Source organism: Oryzias melastigma, linkage group LG18, assembly GCF_002922805.2.
Source record: "Oryzias melastigma strain HK-1 linkage group LG18, ASM292280v2, whole genome shotgun sequence".
NCBI lineage: Eukaryota > Metazoa > Chordata > Actinopteri > Beloniformes > Adrianichthyidae > Oryzias > Oryzias melastigma.
In genome coordinates, this window is record NC_050529.1 from 24,607,819 (window position 1) to 24,628,645 (window position 20,827).

General features: G+C 39.6%; 1 protein-coding gene across 1 annotated transcript; it reads left to right on the forward strand.

The window, feature by feature from the left end:
- Nucleotides 1-1,725: 1,725 nt before the first annotated feature.
- slc1a1 (solute carrier family 1 member 1) lies at nt 1,726-17,748 on the forward strand. The gene is made up of 12 exons (XM_024287644.2): nt 1,726-1,940; nt 6,167-6,307; nt 7,196-7,288; nt 7,561-7,675; nt 10,724-10,766; nt 10,863-10,958; nt 11,339-11,523; nt 12,185-12,292; nt 13,766-13,888; nt 13,961-14,155; nt 15,536-15,670; nt 15,823-17,748. The coding sequence occupies exons 1-12, from the start codon at nt 1,841-1,843 to the stop codon at nt 16,061-16,063; spliced, it is 1,575 nt and encodes a 524-aa protein (XP_024143412.1). The 5' UTR covers nt 1,726-1,840; the 3' UTR covers nt 16,064-17,748.
- Nucleotides 17,749-20,827: the final 3,079 nt, after the last annotated feature.

Sequence of the window (20,827 nt, forward strand, 5' to 3'; positions counted from 1 at the left end):
TTTAGCTAGCAAGCTAAATAGTCCATTCTAAGCTAAATATTTATTTTTAAATTTATGTTTAGCATATGAACTTATTTTGTGAAATTAAACATTTAGTTTGCAAATTAAATATTGAAACCTGACCTAAATAATTATTTTCCAAACTAAATGATTACGTTTTGTATTTAAATATTTAGTTTTTCCATTAAATATTTAGTTAGAGAACTAAATTTTTAGGTCCTAACTAAATATGTAGTTACAAAACTTAAAGATTTAGTTTGGAAAATAAATATTTAGGTCAGATTCATTCATTCATTCATTTATTCATTCTTTACGGTGTAAATATGCATTTGAAAAATTAGACTGCTTTTTTTCTCCTAAAACAAGCTAAATAACACAAATAATGATGTTAGGGTTTTGATTTGCAGATTTACAAATAAACCCCGATAGTTTATTATGTTTGATTTTTATTTTATTTAGCTAGTTTTGCTTTCTTTTCCCTTTTTTAAGGGGAAGGCTCAAATAAGATGAGCTTTTACCTTCTCCCTTTCAAACACGTGTCTGTATTCTTTTTGTTGATGTTACTATTATTGTTATTATTATTGTCCATTATACGTGCCATATGGCATGTTCTTTATTAATAACATGTTTGCAACAAATTTTAATAAATAAACTTGAATAAAACATGCAGCTAAACATGTGGTTGTAATCTTTACATTTCAGGATGTGTAACTTGCACAGTGTGAGCATCACTTGAGTGTATCCATGCATTAGCTGCAAATTTATGCACAATTGGGTCATTATCTGTCCATCACACTTGTGTGCACATATAATCTGAGCCAATACAGAAACGTTTTTAAATATATCAACTTTAATGATTTCGTTAGCCTCAGTTTGTTAGAAATTGGACATTATTGGTCTGATCCACTGAACCCCTCTGAGTTCCCTTTGGAGTTCACGTATCTGCTCCACAACAAAATGATTTATTCTTGATTATCTTTGTCCTTTTATTAAGTGCAGAAAACAAAAACAACAATTTGAAAAAAAACTACAGCAATCCAATTAATAATAATCATTATATTAAAAAGAAATGACTTTCAGAGTGTTTTCTCAAACAAAACTATTAGCCACAACGTTTCATCTTTGGATTTATTGTTTTTTCTGTTTTAGTGGGTTTTCATTTTTTACACTAAGCACCTTTTGCACTGGACATGTTGATGGAATGAGCTTCATAAATATCTGTGAATTGATCAATGGACAATAATAATAATAATAAAAGCATGTTTGCTTTACTCCAGTATTGACCCTTCAGATCAATGTGGGTCATCAAATCAAAACATCTCTGCTCATGGTCTTTTATGATGGAATGAGTCAGTCAGCTGGAAATCAGCTGCTATGTCAGATTACACATTAAACCGTGGCTGAAGACTAACCTCGTCAACTAATCAAAAGTTAGACATTGAAACATCAGAGAATCTTTAGACGGAATAAACGCAGAGACGGACTGAACCAACGCTGCTGGTTCTGAAGGAATGCGGAAACACTCAAATGGGTTTTAGTCAATTATTACACATTTTTGAAAAACATCTTTTACAAAATATTGGCTATTTTATTGATTGGACATACTTTAACCCCTTGATTAAATATTTGCTTCTCGCAATAAAAAAGAGGAAGGGCGCGCGCACGCTGCCTCCTCCCACCCACGCGCTGCCTCCTCCATCCTCCTCCTCCTCCTCCTCCTCCTCCTCCTCCTCCTCATCCTCCTCCGCTGTCGGCATCCAGACCGCAGGAGCCCTTTGTGCCTCTGCAGGGGCCCTTGTCGTTTCCTCTCGTTTGCATTTGACGCCAAACCAAGCGCAGCATGAAGATGATGGGAAGCAAGGAGCGCAGAGGCGCGAATCTGAGGGGTTTGGTGAGGAAGAACTGGCTGCTCGTCGCCACGGTGGTGTCCGTGCTGCTCGGTATGTGGAAGCCCGCCATGCATGCTCTTAACGAGACACTTTCTCCTCCGCGGTGCTGTCTGGGTTGGAGCGCATCGTTCATCAGCTGCTGCTCGCGATGCTCTCCTCCTGCTATCGGGGCGTAAAAGGGGGTGTCAGGGTTGACAGGCGGGGACACATCTCTCTGCGTCCTCTCTGCGTCTCAGCCAAACGTGACCAGACTGAGGTGATGCGTCTGAGAGAAGAGCAGCTCCTCTGTGCTCCTGTTGCCCCGGCTGAGAGGCATCAGCTGCCTCCAGTGTGAACCTCTGATGAACAATCATTCGTTTCTCACGGCTTTAGGAGATGAAAACAGACTCAGTGTTTGCAGATTTTATTTAAATTTGTAGTTTTCTTGAGATGATCCTTGAAAGGTCAGTTAAGATTGAGAACATGTCACTTCTCACATTTACGTGTAATGGAATAAAAAAGGAGCGTTCATCACATGAAGCCCACACATACCTTCATTCTAACCTCTTGGGCTACAACAACAGTCTTCGGAGTGTCTGACAGGTTTCTTACCCAGAGCAGAGACTAGCTTTTGGCCTGGGACAAGCCCCTAGTCTGCTGCTTTAGTTAATAATTGTGAGGAAAAGATCAGCTCAGATTTTAGCTGGAGCTGCAGATGAAGCTTCTGAACTGTAGGTTTACCTGTAGATCACTGAGGCTAAGCTGCATCGTTTGGAAATTCCTCACCGAGAGAGAAATCTTGCTTTCCTATTTGCTATTTTGCAAATATTCTAGATGTGATCCCTTGTGCAAAACTTTCTCTGAATTCCTGATTGAGTCTTTACTGGTCTTTCACCAGAGATCCTGTTTATGGTGGTGTTTGTGTTCTGGAGGTTTGATCCTGCAATAATGAAGTGTCTCTCACATGCCAATCTTTAACTTGGATTGTGTCATCCTCAACGGGCCCTTTTCAGAGGCCCTCTCTGTATTTACTCAACACTTTCTGTAAGTGCTGCTTCCTAATCTGTTGTGCCTGTCAAGGTGGATTAGAAACCTTCATTTATTATGTGTAGATCCTCTTTTTTAACCATTAGAATTCAGTGAAGTTAAAAAATCTCATTAAGTTGGTAATCTGTGACAGTAATCTATTAAAATGCCGTAAGGAATTGTTAGAGCAAACCATATTTTCCATAAACTCAAAACATTGCAAAATATTGCTAATCAGATCTGACTCATTTTTAAAGTTTTATGGTGTGAATTCATAACTCTGGAACACAACAAGACTTTATCACTCCTCACCTCTCCTAAACTAACATAGCTGAGGTTTTCAGGTATCACTCTAGTGATCCTGTTGTTGTTCACCTTTCATCTTATCCCTTTCAGGGTCACCACAGCGAAACAGCGGCCACTATTTCACATCAGTGATTCGTTTTTACACCGGATGTCCTTCCTGACACAACCTTGTATTTGAGATTTGACGAGATTTTTCAATCTTTGTGCCCTTTGAAACCTATGCAATATTGGCATCAAAACATTCAGGACATTCCTGCTATTACTTTTAATATTTATACATTTTAAGCAATTTTTGAATTTTTTTGAAATTTTTGTGATTTTACAAGAAATGTTTCAAATATTTGTGCACTTTCTGCAAATTATGCAAGTTTGGTGTCAAAACGTTCAGCTCGTTCAGGACATTACACAGCAATTAAAGTCCATTGCTTCAGCATTTTCAGCAAACACCTTCAGCATTTTCAGCAAACACCTTCAGCTACAAGCATTCACTGTAGCATTAAACCATCATGAGATCTAGTCTTGTTCCAATTAAAGTTCTGTCTGTGACACAAGACAATAAATGAACCTGCCTGTGGATCAACTTAAGCTTTATTTACGCTCCTGCCAACACAGATGCAACACAGCATCCTTCATGTGTGACAAGACAGGTTTAACTCAAAGTACACTCAGTGATCCAAGTGACAGACAGGTAAATGTAGGCTATTGGTGCAATTAAGATAAGGAACATTTTTATGAAGAACACTTTATGGGTTTTTGTTTTCACTGAACTCTAACCAGTCTTGATCTGGAGAGCAGTTTGTTATGGTCATGACTGTGCTGACATTTTTGAATTAGTACGTTTGCTCGTCTGTCACGGATGTAGGACACATTTTTAAACCTTAACACAGCCACATTGTGTTGACTTCTGGTCATTTAAACCTTAGTCTAGGTCAGAATCTGAGGCATGTGTCCGGGTCGGTCTAACTCCTGGACTCCAGCATCTTCACACCCCACTGTTTATGACCAAACCCGACTCTCAAGGATTTCTCTTTGGACTTCTGGAAACGACATTCAGAATATACCATAGTGTTTTAATATATTAGGACATGTTGTATAAGAGAAAATAGTGTTTTCTAACCAGTAACATTGATACTGTATGCAAAAAGGATTTGAAAAATCAGAACATCAAAAATGGATTCAAATAGTCAGTTTGTTGCTAAGTATAAGATATTTTTGTTCGTAAATAGCCAAAATAATAAATTAAAAAAAAAAATAAGTAATAATAATAATTTAAAAAAAATAGCCAAAGTGGTCACAGCAAGTAAGGTGAAAGATGTTTCACTTCAAAAGGGCTTACTATTAGGGTTGGTGTTGTTTTTAATCTGGTTCTAGAAAGTAAAAAGGCTGTATTTATTAGTCACAGTAATTTGGTTTTAGATGTCTCCACAGCCAGAGTATGAGAGCTGCACTGTTGACCAGACGGTTATGGGTCTGTGGTCAAAACTCCTCACTCTGTGTTTGTTCTTTGTGTGGCAGCAGTGCTCTGGCAGCAGGCTGGACCAAAGAATCTGACTCTGAAAACACATTTTATGACCTGTATGTGACACATGTCAGAATCTGAATGGCTGTGGCTCAGTGGACAAGAAAAAATCCCACAGATTATTGGGATTAGATCACAGAGATAATTCATTTAACAACTCAGCAGGTTTGTTGAACCTTCAATAGATAACAGAGCTTATACATGTTTTATTTTTTTATGAAAAGATAAAAGTAACTCAGACAGGTTGATCAAATATAATTAGTTGGTTTAAGTTTAACACCAACACGATGGCAGAAATTCAGTGTCTTAACATTCATTCATTCATTTCCCTGACCGCTTCCTCCCTTTCGGGGTCGCGGGGGTGCTGGAGCCTATCCCGGCTACTGATGGGTGAAGGCGGGGTACACCCTGGACAGGTCTCCAGTCTGTCGCAGGGCCTCAATCACACACCCATTCACTCTCACATTCACACCTAGGGGCAATTCAGAGTCACCAATTAACCTATGAAGAATGTTTTTGGACGGTGGGAGGAAGCCGGAGTCCCCGGTGAAAACCCACGCATGCACAGGGAGAACATGCAAACTCCACACAGAAAGGTCCCAGCCGGGATTCGAACCGGGGCCTTCTCGCTGTGAGGCAAGAGCGCTAACCACTGCACCACCGTGCAGCCCGTGTCTTAACATTATTGATGATACACAAGAATTTGAGCTGTTATAAATCAAAACATTCATTTGGTATTAAGTATCCAGACTTTGTGGTAAAGATGGTGGTAAGATACGTTCCCAATGCCTGAGAGCGGGGACACACATTCTGGCAGGAGGAACGTACCTTGACACCACACCGGCAGCCCCGCTATTGGGCATTGCAAAAGCAGCGTCTTGAGCCAGCGGCTCGAAACAGTGACGTTCTGGACCAGGCGAAAAATCCTCAACCTCCCAAGGAAGTTCTGTGGAGAAACACTTTTCCCGATGCCACTCTCCGTACTGAAAACCCACAGAACGTTACATAAAGCTAACCTGTCAATCATAGATCCGAGCCACACCTCCGCCGCCCAGTCAGCCCCCCCACTTTTTTTAGTATTTTCGAAATCTGGGCTGAGAATGGAGTCGGCCTCCAACTGCCCCGCTTGGTTACCCTTTGATGATCCTGCTGGTTGGTGTGGACAGTGGTTGGTCCACCTCAGCCAAAGGGTTGGATGAACTGGTGGATACCGACCTGGTATGCAATTCATATTGTTAAATGAGATTTTTGAACATTTACAAATTCAAGTCATGAAATATTTATGAAATTACAGGTGGAGTTGTTGATGTGCTGCAAACTTTAGAAAATTGAAGTAATAAAAACATCTGAATTTAAACTGGTTTTGCGGCATGAGTTCTTCCAGACATCAACAGTCTGAAGGTTTGTTTTATTTCCAAACGGTTCTATTAAACTTCTGATCTTCCAGGAATCGGATTGGGCGTCTTGGTCAGAGAGTTTGAACCACTTTCCCATCTCAACAAGCAATACTTTGGCTTCCCTGGAGAGCTCCTGATGCGGATGCTGAAGATGGTTATACTCCCACTCATCATCTCAAGCATGATAACAGGTAAACCAAGCATGAAGTCTTGAGCCAACCATCGTAGTCACAGGGCTCCAGCAGAATGAATTCATGTGATGTCCACACATGTGGACGGCAGAAAGCCAAAGAAGAAATGTATGTGAATATCTGAGTGTACATTGAGAATGTTGTGGGATATACTCTGAGCACATGCTAATGATTTTAGTCTGCACATGGATTCCTATCATGGACATTTGTGTGTAGTTTGGATTTTATACCTGAAATGTTCAAAAATGTGTTTTGAGTTTAGCAAACTGCAATTTAAAAGCTGCTTGATTTGGATTATGAGACTCAAAACAATGAGAACTGCTTGAATCAAACTGCAGTGGTGAGAATTGTTTGTCTGGATCTTCCTGTGAATGTTTTAGCAGAAGAACCAGTCTGAAAGAGCCACATTTACTTCTTTCAAATCAAAGCTTCAGTTTGTCTTTTCATTCTGTGAGGTAAAGTGACACTTGTGATGTTTTCACAGTTTATGCTTGTACCTTTATATATTGATGTTTAGCATGTTTGTTGAGTTCAATAAAAAGCTAACGTTGTAGCCTGGCTTTGACCAACCTAAAATCATGTTTTGGGTCTTACAGTAGCCCAGAGAGTTAATAAAGATGTTTGTGTGTTTTATTTTTTGACATAGCTGATCACAAGCTGTGATCTAACCTTTGAACTACCAAAAAGAGTCACTTAGTGACTGTTAGTATTTTGTTTGGACTCATTGTTATTCAGCCAGTAATATTTTCCATTCAGAAACTAGCACTGTTTCTGATGGACTGGCTCCCTGGATTAGATTGAATGTTTGAGCTGCTCGTTCTTTGGGACGTAGCTCTAACTTTGCTTGTGAGGAGCAGTGATGGAACCTTCTGTTGCTGCTGATGACAGGTGTTGCAGCCTTGGACTCGGAAGTTTCAGGAAAAATTGGTCTCCGGGCTGTTACCTACTATTTCTCCACCACTATCATTGCCGTTATTCTTGGTGAGTTGTTATTTTTTGTTCTTCTTTTGCTGGAGCATTTGGGGTCAGTAGAATAGTTACTGATCCAGGTAAAGCTCAGGAGTTTAAATTGATCTTTATAGTTGAGTTATTATGTTCTCCTCAACTCTTTTGCTTTAGTGACTGAAACATTCCTAATAGTTCCTGGTGTCATTGGTGTGGTTAATGGAAACACACTGAACTTGCTCTGGCAGGTTTACAAACCTGACTGATCATCATCTTTTTGATGGAATGAGAGAATGATTTTTTTGCAGGGATCATCTTGGTGATGAGCATCAAACCTGGAGTTTCTCAAGAACCTGAGGACATTGACAGAAGTGGAACCACTCCCAATGTTACAACAGTTGACACTCTCTTGGACCTGCTGAGGTGAGTTTCTGCTGTTAGGAATGGTTTCAGTCTGCAGCAGCTGATTGGAAGCTTATCAACTTCTCCTGTTTGACTCTTTATGTCAGAAATGAAGATGTTTAACAGTTCGGCCTCTAAGTAGCTTTGGATGAGAAGCAATTCCAGCTTCACAGTCAGCTTTGATGAATGCAGAAAAAACACATTTTGACTAATGTGAGAAAAAGTAAATGATTGATTGATTTATTGGTTTATTTCAAGCATAGATTGTGAAAAATAGATGACAAAACAAACACATTTCAAACTCATTACAGAAATAATGAAATGTATGATTAGAAAATAGAAAACAAACAAAAACAAAATATACTTATGTCACATTTGGTTCATTAATTTTCATAATTTAATTAAAATCAAGTAGAGTTTGATTGATTGCTTGAAAAGGAGAGGGAAGAAATGAACTTATATAATCTCGTCCCTAATTAGTTCATTCATTTTACAGTTTTGCATAATTACGTAATCCGGTTCTGATCAGATCAAATGCGAGTTTGTTTTTTTAATTCCCAATAGCAAAGTGAAGTGCTTGTTGATTATTTCATGATTTCAGTAAACAGTAACATCAGCCATCATGTAGCAGATATAGAATACCCATTGATTATCTTTAAAATATAATTTCATTTTAATGCAGAAAAATAATCATTACACAATGAAAAACAAGTTCTTAATAGGTTTCTTATTGATCATCCTCTGAAAGATCATGATTCACACAATATGTATTACCATTGATTTTCATTAGATCAGATAATTGCATTACTCCAGTAATCATTGCTACACATTTCAGATCAAGTGCAATAATAAAAACTGAAATGATGTGTGAACAAAGTGAAAAAGAAAATACACACGCAATGAAGTGATAATGTAGTCCACAGAGGAATAGAAAGGAATGCTACACCATTTTTTGTAGTTTGATCTCAATTTAATTGGATGCTACATTTATTAAGTATTATTTACAGAGCAACCTGACCACACATTCTTTTGGAAAAGTGCGTGAAGATTTGGATGTTTTTAAGTGATAAAAACATTTGCAAAGTATAACCTAGAGCCCAGACAACCATAAAGAAGACAAATGAAAGAATCAAATCTCATACAAACTGATACAAGTAACAGTGTTTAATTTTGTTTATAGAAAGTGTGCCTTTTATTTAATGGAGCCACAGGGGCCTAAGTCGGGGCCTCATTGTGCCTGTCCCAAGCCCGGATAAATACAAACGGTTGTGTCAGCAAGGGTATCCAACGTAAACCTTTGCCAAACCAAATATGCGAATCAGACCTACGAAATCCGTCCAGACCAGTCAAGACTCGGGTTAACAAAGACCGCCATCGGTGCTGTTTTGGTTAGATGGAGGAAACCGATTCGCTGTGGTGACCCCTGAAGGGAAAAGTTGAAGGGAAAAGAATAAGTAGCCTTTATTTACAGTTGTTAAGAAATATTGAGGAATTTTGGTTGAAAAAACTCCTCAGTTTTGGACTCTGACAGAAAACTGGCTCCACTGTGGCCTTGATGTAATAATGACTTAGAAAAGTGACAATGCTCATGTGAATGCTTTTTGCTGAAAATAGAAATGCAATTTACTTTAATTCTGAAGGGACTGACTGGAAATGCAAAAACTATCTGCAAAATGTTAGATCTGCTAAAAGACTGTAAATTTCATTAAAGAACTATGAAAGAGTGCTGAAGTTGATCTAAATTTCTGAAAAATTTGTAGTAAAATTGCTTTAAAATCCCTACAACATGCCAATTTAACAAAAATATTTAATGTGTTGCTTAAATTTGAGCTAAACTCCAAATTAGCCAAAAAAAACCTAGCTGGTTGCTTAAATAGACAAACTCCAAATAGCCTAAATCAGACATGGGCAAACTTCGGCCCGCGGGCCAGATCCGGCCCGCCCCCACGTTTGGTCCGCCCCGCTGAGCTACATCAGAAAAACATGATTTTTTTTTTCCATCTGGCCGCACAGATCTAGACCCTCGTAGAACTTGTTCCTTCTTCTCCCTTCTGCAGTCTGTGCCTCTGTCTGAACGCCCAAAATCTCTGTTAATAGAACAGAATAAGGTGTTTTCTTTCTACATATGAATTCACCTTTCATCTCGCTGATTCTTTCAGAGCGATTATGCAGCTGCGTTTTTTTCACACAGCGCACACTGTTCTGTGTCCTGATTGGCTGGAGACCTTCTCAGTCAACTCCATCCTGCCATGTGTGCAGCTCTGCTGATCTGAGTAAATCTTTGATCGCCATCAGATCTTTGGTTCATTCTATTAAACTGGACTTATTTTTCTATGACGGTTTGACCTTTGAGAGTTTAAACAAGAGAGAAAGGAATAAAAATGTTTGCGTGTTCGTCTGAGAAAGTTGAGAAAGAGTGCAGTGAAAAGTTTTATTCCCTCAAAACATCTTTAATTCTATTTTCCAGATTTTACCAGGGATGGGTTATTTTTAATGCCTAACTGCAGGAAAACTGTGAAAAAAACAGGATAAATAACTAATGCGTGCTATGGCGTTTTTCATACGTCAAAACTCCACGCAGAAATAAGACATCTCCACGTGAACATTCCTCGTGAACAATTCAGGCCCCATGGAGCGCTTTCTGCTCCTGTGATCACTTAATCTCTGTTCTGTTTAATAACGTCCTCGTGCGCGAGAGACTGTCTACTTCAACATATGTGTGAGCTGTTCCCTCGGGCACGAGTGATGAATGTTTGGCCAAAAATAGTAGGTTTCAAAACTCAAAATTTTAATTTCAAAACTTTTTTTTCAGTTTCAGATCTTTTTTTTCGTTTTGAATCTCAAAGTTTCAGTTTCAAAACTTTTGGCCCTGTTGTGGCGCTTTGGTGTGCTAAGTACACGGCTTTACTTGAACAAATTCTAAATCTGAATGCAATCCGAACATCCTCCTGGACGTGGTGGTGTTGGTCCTGTAACCATGACCTGTAGCCTCATTCATTCAACTTGTCTTTTGGGAAAACACGGAGATATGCGTCTTAAGAATCCTGTGCTATCTGTGGCTTTTGACAGAAACATGTTTCCAGAAAATCTGGTACAGGCTTGTTTTCAGCAGGTAAGATGTTGTTTTTCTCTTCCTAAATGCATTCTCCATATCTCTGCCATGGAAATCTATGACCATAAGTTTAAGTATTGCCCATTTTCACTCCAGTACAAGACCAAACGGAAGGAAATCGAACCTGTGAAAGATCCAGTCAACACCACCACAGCTGCTCCTCTAACAACCACCATCATGGCGGTAGTAAAGGTGGGTGTTCCCAGTTTTTTCATGTATTTTCTGACAATCAGTACCTCAGTGCAACAGAGCTTTAATAAAGTTATATAAAGTTAAACAATAACTTTTATTTCTAACAATGATTTTTTAAAGAAATGTTTACAGTTACAGAAAAGCTTGTGATTGTGGCTATAACTGGGAATTATTTGATGAGACTTTAGATCGGTGAATCTTCTACTGCACTTGAGTTTCATGTAGTAAACAAAATAGGTAAACCTTTGAAACAGACTGAAGTTCCACTGATCCGTGACGGTTATGTTCTTGGAGACTCACCAGAGAGCTCTATAAACCTGGAGGCCTCTTTGCCTGGTTTTTGGTGATTGATGCAAATAATTTGTTTGCTTCTTTGTTAGAACATCACCAAGGAGTATAATATAATCGGAGCATACTCAGACGGCATCAATGTGTTGGGATTAATCGTCTTCTGTGTGGCTTTCGGCCTCGTCATTGGAAAGATGGGAGAAAAAGGTCGAATCCTTCTGGAATTCTTTGATGCTCTGAATGAAGCTACCATGAAGTTGGTCCAGATCATTATGTGGTGTGTATAAAAGAATCACTAACAGCTGTTAGCACTGAAGGAAACTTGTAATTGAAAGATATTCTGTACAATGTATTCAAACATGTATCAAACTGATGGCTTCTTCAATACTATTTACCAGGTAAATTACTGGAATATTATTTTTCAGTTAAACAGAGCAATATTATTGTCTCCAGAAGACTATATTATTGTTTTAGCATATCTCAAGGCTTTTTAAAGGTTTCTGGCTACATTGATGCAAAATGAATAAAAAAACAGCTTTAGGAGGACTTTCATTTCACTTTGAACGTGAATAATCAGCACATCAAAACACAGCTATAGTTAGTGATAGTTAAACAAAAAGCTTTGACTTTACATAAGTCTTTAGGCAGAACTGTGGATAAAAAGATACTTATGAAAACATATTTCTCAAATGCAATTGATTTGTCTTTTTTGATGGAACGTTACATGTTTTTAAGGTGGCAGACACAATTTTGTTTAATTTTCTTTGAAATAAGTCAACAACTAACTTTTAAAATTCACATTGAGTTTGGATCTTTTCCAAAAACATTTCCACACATGGATAGTAAAAAAAAGAACTCCAAGCAGAATATTTGAAAATTTGTCAAGAAACCAATATTTTGTTGGTCATCATTGGTTGAAACAGATTTTTCTCTTTAAGCTACATGCCAGTGGGAATCCTGTTCCTCATTGCTGCAAAGATCATCGAGGTGGAAGACTGGGAGATCTTTAAGAAGATGGGTCTTTACATGGTGACCGTGCTGAGTGGGTAAGCTGCTCCATTACTCTGTATCCATCTGCTCCAGACGCTGAGATTTATGGTGACATTTGGGCCGCTTCTAGCTCCAGTGATACAGCAAAAGCTGAGCTATGGCCGGCGCTGATAAGGGCCAAGGACATTTAAAACTGCTCAACCTGCAGATGCAGTAATGAAAGCTTCACTCCCACCTCTAAATCTGTGTTGAAGACTGCTCAGTAAATCCCCTGGGGTTGGCTGAGAGGGTTAGTCCAAGGTTTACAAATCCTCCAACAACTTCAGGCTCTTTAAAGCAACATTCACACTCCAGTGATCTTCCTATGGAACCTTTGTCCTTTAGCCGTGTTACATGTTTCACTGTTAATTTATAATCTTTTAAGCAGATGATCAGACTTTTCCCAACAGTGTTGTGAATTGGCAAAACACACTCATCATGTTCAAAAAAGTCAAGTCTCTGTCTAAATGTAAATAGATGTCGTCTGAGATCATACAGAAAACAGAACGTGATGGCTGTGATATGAAAATGAGCGGCTCATGTTGGATTTGTTGGTAGCAGGGCATCATTCAAAGTCAAGAGCTAAGGAAAACAGCAGAAACGTCTGACAACTGATTGGACTCATTTATAACGGGTCATCTAAAGAAAGGGAACATCTACGCTGAAAGACACTCAAGTTTTAGAGCAACATCTGTTACCTTTTAACTGATGTTTTCTTCAGCAAGACATCTTCAACACAATGGCTGCACCCATGACCAAAGCCTGCCTGAAGAATGCTCACTAACTGTGAACATTAAAGGGGCCGTACCATGAAAATAATCTCATTTTAAGTGCATTATACTGTTCGTTCCTCACCATAAAGAACCCCAAAGCGGTATTTTGATTCATTCACGCATTTCTGAGTAATCCTCTAAAAACCTGCGCTCTCAGCACCAGCCCCTCCCATACCCTCACGTGCTGATGTCACAGAGTGGGGCCGCCCCTTTCATTTACCAGTCATGCCATGGCACTTCATGCACTTCAAAATCCAGATCGGACTGTAGGTCAAGAGCCTAAAGCTCCAAAATATCCATATGCATCTTTAAAAAAGGAGGTTGCACGGACACACACAAGCAAGCTGAAGCTTGTTCTAGGATGACATCCTGAAATGGGCTACACTGACAAAGAGCGAAAGGCGGAGAGATCCAGTTGTTTTACTTCAGAGTAGGAAAAGATTTCACAAAAATAACTCATATTTCATAAATGATTTGTTTTTTTGATGTTCCAAAGGTAATATATGATCATGTAAATTGATGTAGTTCACTCTGAAGGTATGGCCCCTTTAATGTAAAAAGAAGATTCAGTTCAATACGTGATGAGAATGGAACTACGTTCTTCTGTAACAGTTCAACAGGATGCTTCTTCAGCTTCCAGACACAAACTGGGAATCCTGTCTGAGCGAATTCTCCCTATACTTATCCTGTCTCACTACACTTCTGATGTTTTTGTAGTCTGGTCATCCACGCAACAGTCTGCCTTCCTCTCATCTACTTCATCATCGTGAGGAAGAACCCATACACGTTTACCCTCGGAATGGCTCAGGCTCTGGTGACAGCCCTAATGATCTCCTCCAGGTCAGCATGGAAACTGTTTTTTATTTCTCTTATAAAACTGCATCCCAGTCTCAACCTCACGTCGTCCTGAAGCTCAGCCACGTTGCCTGTCACCTTCCGATGTGCTGAGGAGAACAACCGCATCGACAAGAGGATCACCCGCTTCGTCCTCCCCGTGGGCGCCACCATCAACATGGACGGCACCGCGCTCTATGAGGCCGTGGCGGCCATCTTCATTGCTCAGTTGAATGATTACAGTCTGGACGTGGGGCAGATCGTTACCATAAGGTATGTCAGGTGTGGCTGTTGCCATGACGACACAAATTCTTATCTTTTGTTCTTCAACCAAGTCAGTTTTTCTGTTGCACTAAAGCAGGGGTCCCCAAACGTTTTATGGTGAGGGCCACATGACTGTTTTCTTCTCTGATTGGGGGGCCGGGGTCGGTTTGTAAGCAAATAGAAAAAGTGCAGCAATCACAACCTAAACGTAAACATTTATGGTTTTCCAGAAAGACACACACAGCCACATTCATAACTCATTTCTGTAATCTTCACAGAAAAAAACAATACTAAAACATTTTAAAAACTAGACATGTAGCATTACCTGTGATAATGCTAGTGTGAATGCTGTGAACTGAATTTGGCCGCTGAAGATGCTAGCGCTGATAGCTGAAAATGCTGAAATTTATAACTAAAAATGCTGAATCTAATAGCTGAAAATACTGAAGCTGATGGCTGAAAATGCTGAACCTGATAGCCAGCTAAAATATTAGTAAAATGCCAAATTAGCCTAAAAAACTGGAAAAAAAATCTATCTAAACTCTATCTAAACTCCAAAATAGCCTAAAAAACTGGAAATATGTCTAATTTAGCCAAAACAGCTAGCATAAAGATAAAGTATTAGCTAAGCTCCAAATTAGCCTAAAAAACGGAAAAAATCCTATATTAGCTAAAACAGCTAGCCTGCGGCTAAAATATTACCAAAACCCCAAATACCTTAGAATCCTTAGTAACAGTTGAAAAAGCTAGAGTAAAAGGAGCTGAATATTTTAATAGCTGAATGAGCTGAAGAGCTACGGATGTTTAAAAAAATGTACGAAAGAAAAATAATAATAAAGAAAAAGTGAATCACTATTAAACCACTGAATATTCTCTCCTCTCCCATCATAGTTCAGACTGCAAAGGGTGGAATAAAAAAGTCCCGTTCTATGTGGGTCTGGATCAGCTTTCTGTGGGGTCTGTGGGGGGCATGGGTCTGATCCGGCCCGTGGGCTGTAGTTTGGGGAGCCCTCCACTAAAGCATGTCACATTTGCTGATCAAAAATCTTAAAACTTTAGAGCTAAAGTCTTCAGTCAGTCTGTCTATTTAGCCCTTTAACACCGGAGCTCCAGAGTTTATGTTCTTTGATTTACTGTCATTTTTTAGTTGTTAACACGATAATTCCAGTAGTTCCGCTTGATGAGCCGCTTTTCTCCTTCAGAATCTACTGGAATTATTGTGGTAACGGTTGAAAAGTTACAGTATGTGAATGGTTTTGTGTTTAAGTCTCCGGCGACGCCTGTTATCACCTTTCCCTTTACCGGTAACCGACAGTATGTCTCATGGCACTGCATCACCGAGTTTATCCTTTGCTTCATATTTGTCAACATTTTGTCTGTTGGTTACAGCATAACAGCAACAGTCGCCAGTATTGGAGCCGCAGGAGTCCCTAACGCTGGGCTTGTCACCATGGTGATAGTTTTAACGGCTGTCGGATTACCTGCCAATGACGTCACTCTGATCGTGGCTGTAGACTGGCTGCTGTGAGTTGGTGTTCTTAACCTAATCCCAGTTCAAATCAAGTTGATTGAAGAATGGATTCTTTGACTATTTTGTGTGATTAAACGATTATTTCTGTGTAGTCTGCAGAACACAAGAGTAGCCTTTCAAATCGAATCTAAACGGTGTGTTTCAGGGATCGCTTCAGGACGATGATCAACGTTCTCGGAGACGCTTATGGAGCCGGTATTGTTCAAAAACTATCCAAGATGGAGCTGGAGAGGATGGACCTGATATCAGATGTGGATGTTGCCAACCCTTTTGCCATGGAAGCAACTTTGGATGATGAAGAGTGTGAGAAGAAATCCTACGTCAACGGAGGCTTCACTGTCGATAAGACAGATGCAATCTCCTTCACAGAGACCTCCCAGTTTTAGGTTCTGAGGTGAGGATAAAGTGGCACGGTGCATCTGCTGTAACATGGAGAATCTTTCATCCTGTGTCAGCACCGTGACAAGACTGGAGATCTGCCCAACCAAGCCCAGACATCAGCAGCAGTAGCTTTCCTTCACCTTAGTTCACGTTCCTGCTCCCCATTTCTGACATTGACATCGACCACTAGATTCAAGTGCTTCCTTATCACTGTCGACATGTGCCAAGATGAAGAAAGTTCTGCTTTTTAGAAAGACTGAGTTCTTTTTCATAGATCCACTTACAGAAAAGGCAGTTTGTGTGTGTGCTCATAAACTGCAGAAGGCTGTTGATCTGCTCTGCTCTGAGAGGCTCGGCTGTGGCGTCTGGCTTGACTCAGCAGCTTCATACTCTATCCAATAAAATTGCCTACTGTAAATTAAAATGTATTATGATATCAACCAATATATTCTATATATTCTATATCTATATCACTGCATTGCACTTCTGGCCGTGCCACAGCCCATTTTTCTATGTGTTTTGCATCAATCAGGCTTTCTTACAAAATGTAGAATGGAGTCATTTCATTGTCTATCAGATTGTTTGAAGCCCTTGTTTAGTGGTTGGCCTCTTTTCTACTCATTTTCAGGCTAGCCCAAAGTAAATCTCTGCCTAGAAAAGTTGACTGTCTGCACAGTACTGAACATCACTTAGCAAGACATTAGATATAATCTAACTCCTTTGTGTCAGAAGTTACACATTTATTTGTCCTTAAATGCACTGCTTGGATACTAATATTGTTCTATAAATATATGCAGAATTAAATTGTGCCAAACACTTTGCATTTTTTCTCAAAGTTGCATGAAGCAATATTTGAAAGCACAGGAGGTGTCAAACTCCATGCCTGGAGGACCAGTGATCCATTTGTTTTACCACTAACCTGATATTGAAGTTTTCAAAGGGGATCCAGGTGATCAACAGCAGGCGGGGCGTGGTTTCTGGGGGGCCAGCAGGATGTCGGCCCTCCAGGCCTGGGGTCTGACTCCCCCAGTGTTAAACGAAAGCTGATGGAAATTTCTATGAGGACTTCTAGAGCGTCATTTCAGACTGATGGAATTAAAGAACACTGTGAATTGAATTATGTCCTGTGAGACTGAATAACACAAACTGTCTTTGTTTTAACAGCATGGGGGATAGTTGAAGTATCCTATTGCTGTATTTGCTTTTGTCAAGTGAAACCATTGCTGTATAACTTCTGGAAGTAATCCAGGAGCAGATTTTAATGTGTCTTCACTGACCTGTATGTAGCGTTCACTTGTTCCCTTTGCAACGATTAGGACTTGTTAATAGACCTGCTCTGTAGCATAGCGACGTGTATGCGTTATGTCTTTCTGTTTATGATCATGGACAATGTCAAGGTAATTCCAAGCTGTAGAAGACTTTTCATTGAAGTTGAAGAAAGTCAAGCATCAACTAACACAAACGTGGGTGGTTTAATAACAATATTGTGAATTACTTGCATTGCCTTATGAGGAAAAACAACCTAAACTTAATGGGGAGAAGAGGTATTAAAATGGGTTTTTTCTCAATGTATTTTTTCTGGCTAAAGAAGGAGAGAGCTGTACGATTCATGAATGTGACGTTGGATTAGCACTGACTGTATACTGTTGCTGCACACATGCTTTACTCTTACATAAACAGTTGTTTCATATCTGTGTTTTCTGGCCTAAATGATCAGATCCATCCATCTTTTACATACAGACGTTTGGGTGTCTCCAGAAAGTCACTGGACCGATTGGTTTGGGTGAACAGGACCAGGACCGTCCAGCTGTGAGGTTCAGTGGATTGAAACGTGCTAACCACCAGATGAGCATGCAGACCATAGAATAGATGTATTCAAAAGCTTGTTATTGTATCTGTGAGAGAGATTGTTCATAGCAGGATGTCATCGGTGCTGTCAAAAATCCCTATTACATCATTTATATTTATCTATATAAATATGTATTTACTTAACCCTTTAACACCTGAGGCGTCGCCAGTGACGCTTAAACACAAAATCTTTAACATACTTTAACTTTTCAACCGTTAACACGATAATTCCAGTAGATTCTGAAGGATAAAAGCAGCTTGACGAGTCTGGAGAATGACCAGGCTGGTTCCAGCTGATAAAAAGACAACAGGAACTCAAAGAACCACTGGTTACAATCGAGGTCTGCAGAACAACATCTTGAATGAACAACAACCTTGCTGCAGATGAACTACAGCAGCAGAGGAACACACCAGGTATCACTGCTGTCAGCTAAGAACAGGAAACTGAGGCTACAATTCACACAGAATCACCAAAACTGGACAATAGAAGATTGTCTGGTCTGATGAGTCTCTGTTTCTGCTGCTACATTCAGATGTAGGGTCAGAATTTGGCATCAACAACTTGAAAGGATGGATCCATCCTGACTTGTATCAACAGTTCAGGCTGGTGGTGGTGGTGTCATGGTGTGGAGATATTTTCTTCATGGTTCCAACACCACCCGAGTGTTGTTGCTGACCATGTCCATCCCTTTACAACCACAGAGTACCATCTTCTGATGCTACTTCCAGCAGGATAAGACTCCATGTCATAAAATCATCTCAGACTGGTTTCTAGAACAATGAGTTCTCTGGACTCTAATGACCTCCACAGTCACCAGAACCCAATAGAACCTTTGGGATGTGGTGGAACAGGAGATTGTCATCATGGATGTTCAGACAACAAATCTACAGCAGCTGTGATGCTGTCATGTTGATATGGACCAAACTCTCTGAGGAATGTTTGTTGTATCTATGCTACCAGGAATTAAGGCGGTTCTAAAGAAAAAAGGGAGGTCCAACCCGATACCAGTTAGATGGACCTGAGAAAGTGACCGGGGAATGCAGTTCTTTCTACAAATTTTAGGGCTTACATGAAAACTTGATTCCTCATTGCTGAAAGAGCAGAGAAACATTTAAATGGTTACAGTTTACAAATATCAATTAGAATAATTTTTGTTTTTAACAGTAAAGTTTACATCTTTGTATCCGATAAATCCACATGCAGATTACTCGGTAATCTTGACTATTCAGGGTGAGAAAAGAGGCGAGGTACTGTCAGTATTTATGTCTGTGTGATATCATAAAACAGCATCTGTTTCAAACTTCTATAGATCACCAAGTTCCAGATATCATCAGTTTGCTCCCTCACAGGCATTCACTATTTCTTAAAATACAGCAGTGGTTCCTGTGGTGCATCACTGGTTCACTTTTATTGGCCCGTGGATGATTTAGCCAAGGACTTGACAAAGTCAGCTTGATTCACGTCGACCATAGAGCCATTATCCTGCCTCCTGCCACTGTTCAGACTAAAAAATACCAGAGATTCAGCTTCAGCACATTTGATTGAAAAAGAAAACATCATTTTCCATTCAGTACATTGAAGACTACACCTTGCTGATAACTCCACTGAAGATCTGATGGTGTCTTTATATAGAGCAGAGTTTAACTTTGCAGTTAGACCACTGCAAAGCTTCAATTTACTGCCTCGTTTCAAACACTTTGCTCCATTCAAGGTGAGGCGAAGAACAGAAACACAGTAAAAGTGTTTTAGAGTGACTCCACAAAAACACACCAGAAGAATCCCTCATTGTTTCATAAAGCCATAGCAATATTTTTGAAACATTCTGACATGTTTGCAGAACAAAGAAATGAAGAAAGAACTACATCATGAGCAGGTATGCCATCACAGGTGTTAGCAGGACTAGTTCAGAACAACACCGTGCTTTTCCAAGAGAAACCTCACTCAAATGTGCAACAAAGACAACTGTTGTAGTCAGTGGTGGACTTCAAGAGAACAAGAACATGGGTGTCACAAAGACGAGGAGGCTTTTGGATCCATGTGCAAGCAGGTACATTTTAATAAACATAAAAAAACAGACAGGGGCAAAAACAGAGACCTGTTCAAAGGTCAGGCAGAGGTCAAAGACGAAGAGCTACACAAGGAGGCGAGTAAAACAGGCAAGGGTCAAAACACGAGTAGGCAAAAGATATATCAGAACCTCTTAGAAATTGCTAGGGTGAACTAGGCAATACTTTGCGGAGAATGAGGAGTAAAGTGAACATATAAATATGGTGAGCCTGTTGAAGGTAATTGCGTACAGCTGGTGAAAGAGGCAATGGAGATCAGTATTCTGGAGAGGGATCCCTCTGGTGGTTGGGAGGGGAACTGGAAGTTGGAGTCCTGACAATGGGGCCCTCTGCAGTGGCTGCATTATTTTAAAAATACACAAATGATGGAACAATATAGTTCACTTTGGAGTTAATGTTTCTTAAGCTGGGGTGTTAGGGCCACCATGAAATAAATGTATGAGAATGAAGTCATAAAATTATGAGAAAAAAGTCAACTATTCACAAGAGTAAAGTTTCAAATTTGTGACTTTAAAAGTTGTAATTTTACGTTTTTAAATAAAGTTGTCCATCCGTCTTCCTCTGCTATCTGGGGCGGGTCACCGGGGCAGCCATTTAAAATGAAATTTTACATTTCCCCCATTATCTTTATATAATTTTATCTTTATATAATTTTAACTTTTTGCCATAATTCTGTTGTTCTTTTTCTTGTCTTCCTAAAGTCTTGATGCACTTTGGAAAGTTACAGAGGAAGTCAAAAAGCTCTTAAGTGGTAAGACTGCTATAAATGGATGGATGGATGGATGGATGGATGGATGGATGATGGATGGATGGATGGATGGATGGATGGATGGATGGATGGATGGATGGATGGA

What these genes read in the sequence shown, in the direction of transcription:
- slc1a1 (XM_024287644.2), top strand. Translation starts at nt 1,841, where the DNA reads ATGAAGATGATGGGAAGCAAGGAGCGCAGAGGCGCGAATCTGAGGGGT. An exon ending in TATCATTGCCGTTATTCTTG is followed by an intron (nt 7,289 to 7,560) that starts GTGAGTTGTTAT and finishes ATTTTTTTGCAG; the next exon opens with GGATCATCTTGGTGATGAGC. An exon ending in CCATCATGGCGGTAGTAAAG is followed by an intron (nt 10,959 to 11,338) that starts GTGGGTGTTCCC and finishes CTTCTTTGTTAG; the next exon opens with AACATCACCAAGGAGTATAA.